This window comes from Dipodomys spectabilis, unplaced genomic scaffold (assembly GCF_019054845.1).
Source record: "Dipodomys spectabilis isolate Male_0828 unplaced genomic scaffold, ASM1905484v1 ptg000002l, whole genome shotgun sequence".
Classification (NCBI taxonomy): Eukaryota; Metazoa; Chordata; class Mammalia; order Rodentia; family Heteromyidae; genus Dipodomys; species Dipodomys spectabilis.
In genome coordinates, this window is record NW_024870679.1 from 51,870,664 (window position 1) to 51,883,279 (window position 12,616).

General features: G+C 43.7%; 1 protein-coding gene and 1 pseudogene across 1 annotated transcript; one reads left to right on the top strand and one right to left on the bottom strand.

Moving 5' to 3' along the window:
* Nucleotides 1-67: 67 nt before the first annotated feature.
* Tmem69 (transmembrane protein 69) lies at nucleotides 68-5,733 on the top strand. Its single transcript, XM_042679971.1, has 3 exons — nucleotides 68-176; nucleotides 1,411-1,548; nucleotides 4,829-5,733. The coding sequence occupies exons 2-3, from the start codon at nucleotides 1,507-1,509 to the stop codon at nucleotides 5,525-5,527; spliced, it is 741 nt and encodes a 246-aa protein (XP_042535905.1). The 5' UTR covers nucleotides 68-176; nucleotides 1,411-1,506; the 3' UTR covers nucleotides 5,528-5,733.
* A 6,256-nt stretch (nucleotides 5,734-11,989) lies between these two features.
* On the bottom strand, nucleotides 11,990-12,088 carry LOC122113194 (annotated as a pseudogene).
* Nucleotides 12,089-12,616: the final 528 nt, after the last annotated feature.

Here is a 12,616-nt window from a genome sequence, read left to right on the forward strand (position 1 = left end):
TTGGAACCATTGTAGCTCAAGTCAAGTCCCTACCCGGACTTTTTTTTTTCTCCTTTTTCCGTTCTCAGGAAGTGGAGGGAGTGTTTCACTCCACTCGCCGGAAGTTGCAGTTCCCACGAGTTTCTGGGCTTCTTTACCGCTCGGTTTTTCTTTCCCCCGCGCGAATCTACTGGAGAGTGAGTATTGAAACCACCAAGGGTGCATGTTGGGAAAATGGTCACCAAGAATTTGTAGTAAAAAAGTAGTTCCGAGGACCTCTGCGTCTAAACTACGATCCCTCTCCTAAGATGTAGGCTTGAGGCTTAGTTTGCAGTTGTCCCATTGGAGAAATAGGAATATGTGAGAGTTTTCGCCTGAATTGAAGACCGGAATCTCTCGTTGTTATCTCTAAACTTCAGCATATCACTTGGTCTGGGCGGTCTCTGAGCTTTTGGTGTGTGTGTGTGTGCGTGTGCGTGTGTGCCCAAGGCTAGCGCTCTAACACTTGAACCACAGCTCCATTTTCAACTTGAAGTTAATTGGACATCAGAGTATCACGGACTTTCATGTCTGGGCTGGCTTTGATCTGCATTCCTCAGATCTTATCCTCCTGAGTAGCTTGGATTACAGGCTTGAGCCACCGGTGCCCGGCTGCGTATCACTTTTAATACTAGTGACTTGGGCAAAACCCTGCTACCTACAGTGGTTAGAGTATCAGGAAGTGGGAAATTTAAATGCATATAAAATATATAGTTACCGTACCAACTTACAGATAAATTTCATTTGTTCCTGCTGTCATTTCGAGCTGTAAATTTTAAATCCCCAAAGTTGATAACTAAGCGGGATGGGATGGTAGAAAATCAAAGGGTACAGGTCTGACCTTCTATTTTAAAGATGGGAAAGCGGTACTATAGGAAGCACTTTACCAATATTGCACCGCTTGGAAGTGGAATCCGTGTTTTGTAAAATCCGTATCTTTTTTCTGCATATTGCTTTTTCTGTTACACCAAACAGAAAATTAAAAGAACAGTTGGAGAAAAAAAAAACAAAACTGTTTCCTTTATATGGTACTGGCTCTTTGAAAAGCACCAGTGAGTGTTATAAAAGGAAATCGTGTTCTATGGAAAAAATTTTCATGAGTTACTTTGTTTAAAAGTTTTTAAAAATGGGGGCTGGGAAGGTGGCTCAGTGGTAGAGCGCTTGCCTTGCATGCCTGAGGCCCTGGGTTCGATTCCTCAGCACCACATAAACAAAAAGAAAAAAGCCGGAAGTGGCGCTGTGACTCAAGTGGTAGAGCGCTAGCCTTGAGCTGAAGAGCTGAGGGACAGCGCCCAGTCCCAGAGTTCAGGCCCCACGACCGGACCCCCCAAAAAAATAAATAAAAAAGTTTTTTAAAATGAAGGTGATTAAATAATGTTATTTTATACACAGTAACATGCATCTGGCTCAGCTCCTCCAGTTACCTGTAAAAATAAATTAATCAGAACTGCTTGACACCTTCCTGAATAAGACTTAGTAGAGGCCAGTATGATTCACTTCATCCACAGCTTTTCTCAAGTATCTTCAAAGGTAAGTTTATTCAGCAAATACTGAACACTTGACAAAAAACTACAATGGCTAGAGCAGTAGCAGAAAGAAAAAATAATTTTTTTTCAAGCCCCAGTCTTGGGGCTTGAGCCCAGGGCCTGGGCACTGTCCCTAAACTTCTTTTGCTTAAGGCTACAACTCTTCCCCTTGAGCCACAGCACCACTTCTGGCTTTATCTTCATCTTCATGAATTCAAGTGAAAGAGAGAGGATTGGCTAAAATACAAATAAGTAAAATATTTAGTATATCAAGTAGTAAAAACAATGGAGAATTATAAAGCGTGGAAGGGAACATAAGTATCAAGACTAGCTTTATGATTATATTTTAGTGGGTCAGGGGGATCTTCCAGGCTGAAGAAAGAACATCCCAAATGGAAACAAAAGAAAATCCCCACAATGATTCCTAGCATTGTTAGTGAAGACTCCTCCAAGGTTCCTAAAAAACTTCCATTTTAAAGCTGGGCGCTGATGGCTCATGCCTGTAATCCTAGCTACTCAGGAGGCTGAGATCTGAGGATCACGGTTCAAAGCCAGCCCAGGCAGGAAAGACCGTGAGACTTCTATCTCCAGTAAACCACCAGAAAACCGGAAGTGGCACTGTGGCTCAAGTGGTAGAGTGCTAACCTTGAGCTGAAGAGCTGAGGGACAGCGCCCAGGCCCCAGAGTTCAAGCCCCACGACTGACCAAAAAAAAAAACTTCCATTTTAAAAAATTTCAGGGCTAGGAATGTGGTAGAGTGCTTGCCTTAGCATGCATGAAACCCTGGATTCAATTCCACAGTACCACATAAACAGAAAAGTTTGGAAGTAGCACTGTGGTTCCAGTGGTACAGTGCTAGCCTTGAGCAAAAGAAACTCAGGGACAATGGCTAGGGCCAGAGTTCAAGCCCCAAGACTGGCCAGAAAGCTCAGGGACAATGGGTAGGTCCAGAGTTCAAGCCCCAAGACTGGCCAAAAAAAAAAAGCTGGGAATGTGGCTTAGTGGTAGAGTGCTTGTCTAGCATGCATGAAGCCCTGGGTTCAATTCCTCAGTACCACATAAACAGGAAAAGCTAGACGTGGCTCAAGTGGCAGAGTGCTAGCATCAAGCAAAAAGAAGTTCAGGGACACTGCCTATGCCCTGAGCTCAAGTCCCGGGACTGGCAAAAGGAAAAAAAAAAAATTCACGTAGGGCTGGAAATGTGGCTTAGAGGTAGAGTGGTGGAATGCTTGCCTAGTATGCATGAAGCCCTGGGCTCAATTTCCTTAGTACCACGTAAACAGAAAAGGCTGGAAGTGGTGCTGTGGCTTAAGTGGTAGAATGCTAGCCTTGAGCCAAATAAGCTCAGGGACAGTGCCCAGGCCTGAGTCCTAGCCCCAGGATTGGGGGGGGAAAAAATCAACATTATTTTAGTTATTCTGCTTAGTTGAAGTCTAGCATCTGCTCACTTATGCACAGAATGAGAAAAGAGTTATTAAAGTCAAAGAAAGAAAATATTTGGTGCTCTCAAGTCTTCTAAGACAAAGACAATTTTAGTTCACTGAGAAGAATTAGAATGGAAGCTTAAACAATATTTACTACAGGATTCAAGAAAGCTTGCAGGGGAAGTGGCGCTGTGGCTCAAGTGGTAGAGCACTAGCCTTGAGCTGAAGAGCTCAGGGACAGCACTCAAGCCCTGAGTTTAAGACCCACAGCTGACCAAAAAGAAAGAAAGATAGCTTTCCTGGTGCTGGTGGCTCAGGCCTGTAATCCTAACTACTCAGAAGGCCAAGATTTGAGAATTGAGGTTCAAAGCCAGCCCGGGCAGGAAAGTCCATGAGACTCTTATTTCCAATTAACCACCAGAAAATCGAAAGTGGCACTGTGGTTCAAGTGGAAGAGCACTTACCTTGAGCTGAAGAGCTGAGGGATAGTGCCCAGGCCTAGAGAGAGTTCAAGCCCCACGACCAACCAAAAAAAAAGGGCTGGAAGGTGGCTCAGTGGTAAAGTGCTTGCCTTGCATGCCTGAGGCCCTGGGTTCGATTCCTCAGTACCACATAAGCAAAAAGAAAAAAGCCAGAAGTGGTGTTGTGGCTCAAGTGGTAGAGCGCTAGTTTTGAGCTGAAGAGCTGCGAGACAGCGCCCCAGCCCAGAGTTCAGGCCCCACGAATGGACCAAAAAAAAAAAGCTTCAAGCTGAATTTTGGAAGACAGGTTAAGTTCCCCACATAGAAAATAGACGCTAGAATTCTGGAAGAGCTATGTAAAAGGAAGGTAGTAATGTTTATAAAAACTAAATTGGCACTGTTGGCTGTAATCCTGCTACTCAGAAGGCTGAGATCTGTGGATCTCAATTCAAAGCCAGCCAAGACAGGAAAGTCAATTGAGACTCTTATCTCAAATTAATCAAAACATCACTTGGTAAGTTGTAGCCAAAACAAACAAAAAGGATCAGGGACAATACCTGGGCCCTGAGTTCAAGCCCAGGTGCAGTGCCCATGCTTGTGCTCACATACACATACTAAATATTTTGGTTTCGGTCATGAAGCTTGAACTCTGGGCCTGGGCACTGTCCCTGAGCTCTTTAGCTCAAGGCAAGCAAGCACTCTACCACTTGAACCACAGCACCACTTCCGGTTTTCTGATGGTTAATTCTAGATCAGAATCTTACAGACTTCCTGCACGTGCTGGTTTTGAACCAGAATCATCAGATCTGAGCCTCCTGAGTAGCTAGGATTACAGGAGTGAGCCACCAGCGCCTAGCTAACAAACACATTAAATTGGTACGTTTCTTTTTGTGTATGGTCATGGGCTTGAACTCAGGACCTGGGTACTGTCCCTGAGCCTTTCTGCTGAAGGCTAAAACCCGACCACTTAGGTCACAGCTCCAATTCTGGCTTTTTAGTGGTTAGTTGGGCTGAATTTGAATCATGATCCTCAGAGCTCAGCCTCCTGAGTAGCTAGGAGTACAGGCACGAGCCTAATGCCCAGCTTAGATTTTCCTTTCTCAACTTAAAATAGCATTCTTAGCTCTTAGTGCTGCTTTATTTCATTTCTAAATATTTCAGTTGACATAGCAGTTGTATATTATGTATTAGGAAATAACTACATATTATAAAATATATTACCATTGATACCAACAATAAGCTAAGTCTGTAGTCCTACAACCTGGTTGTAAAATTTGGTATTTTAACAGATAGCTTTTTTTTTTTGCTTTTTTGTCTTTGTTTCAGAGTGGAATTAACCAAGAAATCTGGTGGTGAATTCTGTTTTTAATTTTGTCTTCTGGTCCTATTTTATTTATAGATGCTGACATGTCCTTTCACAGTGAGACTGGGAGCCAGCAGAATGGATGCCCTTTATTTCAAGACAGTTCTTCAGAAGTTTTCTCCTTTGTGTCCAAAGCCTCAACTTTTCCAATCATTTCCAGTATGTTTGAACAAGACACAATGCTATCATACATCACCATGCTGCTTTAAGAAGAAGGAAAAGCAAACAGTTGCCAGGCCACCAAGCACTATCACTTACCTGCTCGATAGCCCAAAGCCAGCATTATATCTAACTCTGGCAGGGCTAATCCCTTTGGTTGCTCCACCAGTGCTCATGGTCATGGCAAAGACCTATATCCCTGGATTAGCTTTTTCTCAGATGGCTTATGGAGCCAGTTTCTTATCTTTCTTAGGAGGAGTCAGATGGGGCTTTACTCTACCAGAAGGTAGTCCAGCCAAACTAGACTACCTTAATTTAGCTAACAGTATAACTCCTGTTGTGTTTTCATGGTTTGCTTTCCTCTGTGAAGGACTCACTGAGGCCATAGTCACAATTGTAGTAGGTTTGGGGATAGCATTACATGTTGAAGTTTTTCTCTTGCCACAGTATCCCAACTGGTTCAAAGGCTGGAGGATAGTAACCACTTTAGTGGCATCTTTTTCATTTGCAGTCACTTTAGTGGTTCAGAATATTTATCCAGAGAAAGGACACAAGAGTCATCATCAAGTAGAATAAATGTAAAATTACTTTGTTGATAACAGCCTGTTGGCTACTAGACTTGTAAAGTTTCAGTTTGCCATCACCTTCTAACTCCCCTGTTTGGCTCTTTTTTTTTTTTCCCCCTAGCAAAACTAATTTATTTGTCTCAGGTTTTTCATTTCTTTTATTTTTGATTTTTTTTTGTCTGTCATGGGGCTTCAACTCAGCTCCAAGCCACTGTCCCTGAGCCTTTTTTTTTTCCCTTTGTTAGTGAAGGCTCTGTGCCTGAGCTCTTTTGCTCAAAGCTAGCACTCTACCATTTTGAGCCACAGCACCACTTCTGTTTTTCTGGTGGCTAATTGGAGATAAGAGTCCCATACTTTCCTGCCTGGGCTGGCTTTGAACCATAATCCTCATATCTCAGCCTCCTGTAATCCTTAGATCTTAGTCTCTTGAGAGCTAAGATTATAGGCATGAGCCACTGGAGCCTGGCTAGGCTTTTCATTTCTTTAAAAAAAAAAGGGGGGGTGGGGTGGGGAGGCTGGGAAGGTGGTTCAGTGGTAGAGTGCTTGCCTCTCATGCATGAGGTCCTGGGTTCAGTTCCTCAGCACCACATACACATAAAAAGCCGGAAGTGGGTGCTGTGGTTCAAGTGGTAGAGCGCTGGCCTTGAGCTGAGAGCTCAGGGACAGCACCCAGGCCCCAAGTTCAAGCCTTGACCACCAATAAAAAAATTAAAATTTCGGGCTGGGATGTAGCTCAGTGGCAAAGTGCTTGCCTAGCAAGTGCAACGTCCTGGGTTTGATCCCCAGTACCAAAAAAGAAAAGACAAAAAAAAAAAATACAGTTAAAAATAAAATAAAAAACAACCTTTTCATCTGTAATCCTAGCTACTCAGGAGGCTGAGATCAGAGGATCGCGGTTCAAAGCCAACCTGGGCAGGAAAGTCTGTGAGACTCTTTTTTTTTTTTTTTGGGGGGTCCGGTCGTGGGGCCTGAACTCTGGGCCTGGGTGCTGTCCCTCAGCTCTTCAGCTCAAGGCTAGCGCTCTACCACTTGAGCCACAGCGCCACTTCCGGCTTTTTTCTTATGTGGTGCTGAGGAATCGAACCCAGGGCCTCAAGCATGCAAGGCAAGTGCTCTACCACTGAGCCACCTTCCCAGCCCCATCTGTGAGACTCTTATCTCCAATAAACCACTAGAAGTGGCGCTGTGGCTCAAGTGGTAGGGCGCTAGCCTTGAGCTGAAGAGCTGAGGGACAGTGTCCAGGCCCAGAGTTCAAGCCCATGACCAACAACAACAAAAAATAATTAAAATTTCATGGTGATTACTTGATCAAGAGCTTGAAGATTTCCAAGTCTTTGTCATGTCAGTAGTTTACATTCAGTCTTTTTATGAATTAAATAATCATTCACTTAAACATTTCAGTGTTTTGTCTTGAAAAATGTAAAATAAAAGTTAAAAAAAAAAAACCTATTAGAGTTTTTTTTGGGGGGAGGTGGGTCATGGAGCTTGAACTCTGGGGCCTGGGTGCTGTCCCTCAGCTCTTCAGCTCAAGGCTAGCGTTCAACCACTTGAGCCACTGCACCACTTCTGGTTTTCTGAGTAGTTTACTGCAGATAGTTTCACGGAGGTTCCTGCCTGGGCTGGCTTTCAACCATGATCCTCAGATCTCAGTCTCCTAAGTAGCTAGGATTATAGGCATGAGCCACCGGAGCCTGGCCCTATTAAGATCTTATGATCATTAAAAAAAAGAATGCACACATGCCTGGTCCTGATGGCTCACGCCTTTAATCCTAGCTACTCAGGAGGCTGAGACTGAGGATTTCGGTTCAAAGCTAGCCTGGGCAGGAAAGTCCATGAGACTCTTATTTCCAAAAAACCACTCAGAAGACCGGAAGTGGCACTTTGGCTCAAGTGGTAGAGCGCTAGCCTTGAGCTGAATTGCTCAGGGACAGTGCCCAGGCCCAGAGTTCAAGCCCCATGACCGACCAACACACACACACACACACACACGGGATGGGAAGATGTCTGGTTTAGTGGTAGAATGCTTGCCTTGCATGCATGAGGCCCTGGGTTTGATTCCTCAGCACCATATAAGCAGGAAAAACACAAGTGGTGCTGTGGCTCAAATGGTAGAGTGCTAGCATTGAGCTAAAGAGCTGAGGGACAGTGCCCAGGCCGAGTTCAGTCCCCTCGACTGACCAAAAAAGAATGTACACATTTCACAGAAAGAATTGTTCTACTTTATGAGAAATACGTCATATCCTGAAACAAAAATGGTTCCAATGTGTTTTCATACAGTTCCCCTTGGAATTGTATATCAAGTTTATTTTACCAGGTATAAACTAGTTTTATGAGATGAAGGAATCTGTAGATCTGAAAGTAAAGGAGTAGTCTCACAGGACAATTAGATACATTTTCTAGGTTTTACAGGATATTTAGTATGGCTTAGAAACAACTTAGTGTCTTAACACTGAACAGTAAAACAAACTGGTCAAAAATAGTTAAAAGAAGCTGGGTGCTGGTAGCTTGTCCTCGTAATTCTATCTATTCAGGAAGCTGACATATGAGGATTGTGGTTCAAAGCCAGCCCAGACAGGAAAGTGAGACTTTTATCTCCAATTAACCACCAGAAAACAAAGCAGAGCTGTGGCTCAAAGCGGTAGAGCCCTAGCCTTGTGCAAAACTTCTCAGGGATAATGACCTGAGTTCAAGGGAGATGTGCTGGAGGAGCACTAAGTTGTTTACTTTCTTACATTTCTGTTGGATTGTTGAAGTCCCAATCCCAATTCCTCAGCATACTACCTTTTTCAGAGATTGGGCTTTTATGTAGGTAATAAGGTTAAGGTGAAATGATTGTGATGGCTTTAACATGATATGACTTGTGTTCTAAAAGGGAAGATTGGAGACAAGACAAACAGGAAGAATGCCATGTGAACATGATGGGTGAGGCACAGAAGACCTGCTTCCCCCATAGCACTCAAAAAATTGCCAACACTTTGCTGGGTACTGATGGCTCACGCCTGTAATCCTAGCTACTCAGGAGGCTGAGATCTGAGGATCATGTATGACTCTTATCTAATGAACCACCAAAAAAAACAAATTAAGCTGTGGGTCAAAGTGGTAGAGCACTAGCCTTGAGTAAAAAGCTCAGGCACAGGACTGGGAAGGTGGCTCAATGGTAGAGCGCTTGCCTCACATGAATGAGGCCCTGGGTTCGATTCCTCAGCACCACATAAGCAGGAAAAAAAAAAAAAGCCGGAAGTGGCGCTGTAGCTCAAGTGGTAGAGTGCTAGCCTTGAGCTGAAGAGCTGAGGGACAGTATCCAGGCCCAGAGTTCAGGCCTCATGACCAGACACCCCCCCCCAAAAAAAAAAAAAAAGCTCAGGCACAACATCCGGGCCCAGTGTTCAAGTCCACAAATGACAAAAAGAAATTGCCAGTCGGGCACCGGTGGCTCACACCTGTAATCCTATCTACTCAGGAGGCTGAGATCTGAGGATCACAGTTCAAAGCCAGCCTGGGCAGGAAAGTCTGTGAGACTCTTATCTCCAATGGAAAAAAAAAAAAAAAACACCAGAAAACCAGAAGTGGCGCTGTGGCTCAAGGGGTAGAGCACTCACCTTGAGCTGAAGAGCACAGGGACAGCGCCCAAGCCCACAGTTCAAGCCCCACGGCCAATCAAAAAAAAAAAAAAAAAAAATTGCCAACACTTTGATTTTATACTTCTAGCTTCCATAAATATTGTCAGTAAATTTTTTAAAATTTCTATGGTATTTTGTTAACAGTTCTACCAAATTAATACAATATCACAGACCTAAACCTCATTTTACATTTTTTTCTTTAAAACCAGGTTGTTTAGGGTAGCTTCAAGCACTCGTCTTGTCTTGGTCTTCCCGAGGATCAGACTACCAGTAAATACCACCACAACTGTGGTGGACAAGATATTTAGGAGAATATTGTCCAATATTTTGGAGGAAGTACACTATAACCACTGTTCAGAAAATGAAATTAAATGTACTTGTTTCTTTGTTCTGGTATTTTGCAGTATTGGGGTTTGAACTCAGGTCCTTACACTTACTAGGCTAGTGTTCTACAACCTGCACCATACCCTAAACCCTAAATGTAAATCTACATGTGTATATCCCTAAAATTAAAACTTGTAGCAGGGCACTGGTGGCTCACCCCTATAATCCTAGCTATTCAGGAAAGTGAGTTCTGGTTCAAAGCCAGTCCTGTGAGACTTTAATCTCCAATTAATTACTCAAAAACTGGAAGTGGTGGTGTGGCTCAAGTGGTAGAGTGCTAGCCTTGAGTACAAAGAGTCTCAGGGACAGCACCCAAGTCCTGAGTTCAAGCCCCATGACCGAAAGAAAAATAAACTTGTGAAATTAAGCTGGTAACCAGCTTAGTAGTCCAGTCCACTCAGGAGGCTCAGTTCTGAAAGCTTGAGGTTCAAAGCTAGCCCAGGGAGAAAAGTTTAAGAGTCCAACTAAACAAAGGAAAAACAGGCTAGAAACATAGCTCAAGTGGAAGAGTCTGGTCCAGCCATAAGTGATGAGCAAGCAAGCCAACTAAGAGCATAAGACCTTGAATTCAAACCCTGGTACCAGCAACAAAAAACAAAACTGCAGTCCCATTACACAGTTTGGTAATCTAGGAATGCTATTTATTTATCTATTTATTTATTTATGTATCTATCTATTTATTTATTTTTGTCAGTCATAGTGCCTGAACTCTAGGCCTGGGCGCTGTCCCTCAGCTCTTCAGCTCAAGGATAGTGCTCTACCACTTGAGCCATAGCGCCACTTCCAGCCTTTTCTGCTTATGTGGTGCTGAGGAATCGAACCAAGGGCCTCATGCATGCAAGGCAAGCACTCTTCCACTGAGCCACCTTCCCAGCCCCAGGAATGCTATTATTAAACTAAGTTAATAAGTAATACAAAGAAAAGAAAAAAGTTAGATTCTTTATTAGTACATTCTTTCAAAAGACAATCTTATTACTGAAATAATTTACTGTTTCTGGAATCTTCTGGATCTGTTAAATTCAAAGACTGATTTTTGACATTATATTTCTGCCATAGCAATATAAGACATCTCCCATCATAGTACCATTTTAGGCAATAGTGAAAATCCAGGAGTATTTTGTAAATATGTTTTGAACCAGAAAGCATAGTGTATAAATAGTAATATTAAAGGCACATGGGTTAGAGCTTAAGTAGTCTACAGATGTGTGAAGCATGCTGGCAGTGGGGCTTGAGCTCAAAGGTTGTACTTTTGCTTGAACCTTATGTTCTTTTTTTTTTTTTGGCCAGTCCTGAGCTTGAACTCAGGGCCTGGACACTGTCCCTGAGCCCCTTTATGCTCAAAGCTGGCACTCTACCACTTGTGAATGCTAAACAAGCACTACCACTAAGCCATATTCCCACCTCTTAGGCTTTTGGTGGTCATGGCACTTGAACTCAAGGCCTGGGTGCTGTTCTGAGCTTTTGCACTCAAGGCTAGTGCTCTACCACTTGAGCCACACAGCTCTACTTCCAGCATTTTTTTTTTTTTTTGTGGTTCACTGGAGATAGGAGTCTGAGAATTTCCTGCTCAGGCTGGCTTTGAACTATGATCCTCAAATCTTAGTTTCCTGGGTAGCTAGGATTATAAGCAAGAGCCCTGGTATCCAGCTATAGATTATCTTGATATTTAATTCTTAGATATCTTACTGATCCTAATCAAGTATCTATTACCCTTCAGACTTTCAGGATGTCCTACAGAAAGGACACAGTTTTCCTAATGCATGTATTTGGTTATGAAAGAAAATGTCCTTGTGGGCAAACCAACTTTACTGGAGATTAATGCTACCTCTACCTAGAATGCTTGTCTAATGTGTTCCACCCCCCCCCCCCACACACACTACTTCCCCCCATCCCCTACTCCCACCTGGTCTTCTGGGACTTGAACTCAGGAATTCAGGGGTTGGGTGTTGTCCCTAAGCTTTTTCAGCTCAAGGCTAGTGGTCTACCACTTTTGGGTTTTTTTTTTTTGGTTGGTTATGGGGCTTGAACTCTGGGCCTGGGCACTGTCCCTCAGCTCAAGGCCAGCGCTCTACCACTTGAGCCACAGCGCCACTTCAGTATTCTAATGGTTTATTGGAGATAAGAATCTCATGGACTTTCCTGCCCAGGCTGGCTTTGAATTGAAATCCACAGATCTCAACCTCCTAAGCAGCTAGGATTACAGGCGTGAGCCACCAGTGCCTGGCTTACTCTACCACTTTGAGCCACAGAACCACTTCCAGTTTTCTGGTGGTTAATTGGAAATAAAGAGTCTCACAGACTTTCCTTCCTGGGCTGGTATCAAACCTCAATACTAAGATCTCAGCCTCCTCCTGACTAACTAGGATTACGAGTATGAGCCACTGGTGCCTGGCGTGCGTGCGTGCGTGCGTGCGTGAGTGTGTGTGTGTGCGCGCGCGCGCGCACCACTGGTGCCTGGTATTTGTGTGTGTGTTATGGAATGTTTCACAAATCTGTGTATCATCCTTGCACAGAAACCATGCTAATCTGTATCCTTCCCAATTTCAGTATATGTGCTGCCAAAGCAAGCAGTCTGTGTTTTTTGTTGTTGTTGTTGTTTTTATATCGGTCATGAGTCGAACTCTGGGCCTGAGCACTGTCCCTCAGCTCTTCAGCTCAAGGCTAGAGCTCTACCACTTGAGCTACAGTGCCACTTCTGGTTTTCTGGTGGTTTATTGGAGATGAGAGTTTCACAGACTTTCCTGCCCGGGTTTGCTTTGAACCACGATCCTCTGATCTCAGCCTCCTGAGTAGCTAGGATTACAGGCCTGAGCCACCAGCGCCCAGCTTATCTAATGTGTTTTGTAGAGCTTTTATTTCCAGGTCTGAGACCAGGACTACCCAACACTTTTGCTCATTGGTTAGTATTCTACCAACTGCGCCATTCCTCCAACCCCTGGGGGTTTATTTTTCTATCTAAATAAAATATTGGTCCTGGTCCTTTTAAAATATACTGAAAGGGGCTGGGAAGGTGGCTGAGTGGTAGAGTGCTTGCCTTGCATGCATGAGGCCCTGGGTTTGATTCTTCAGTAACAAATAAACAGAAAAAGTGTGTG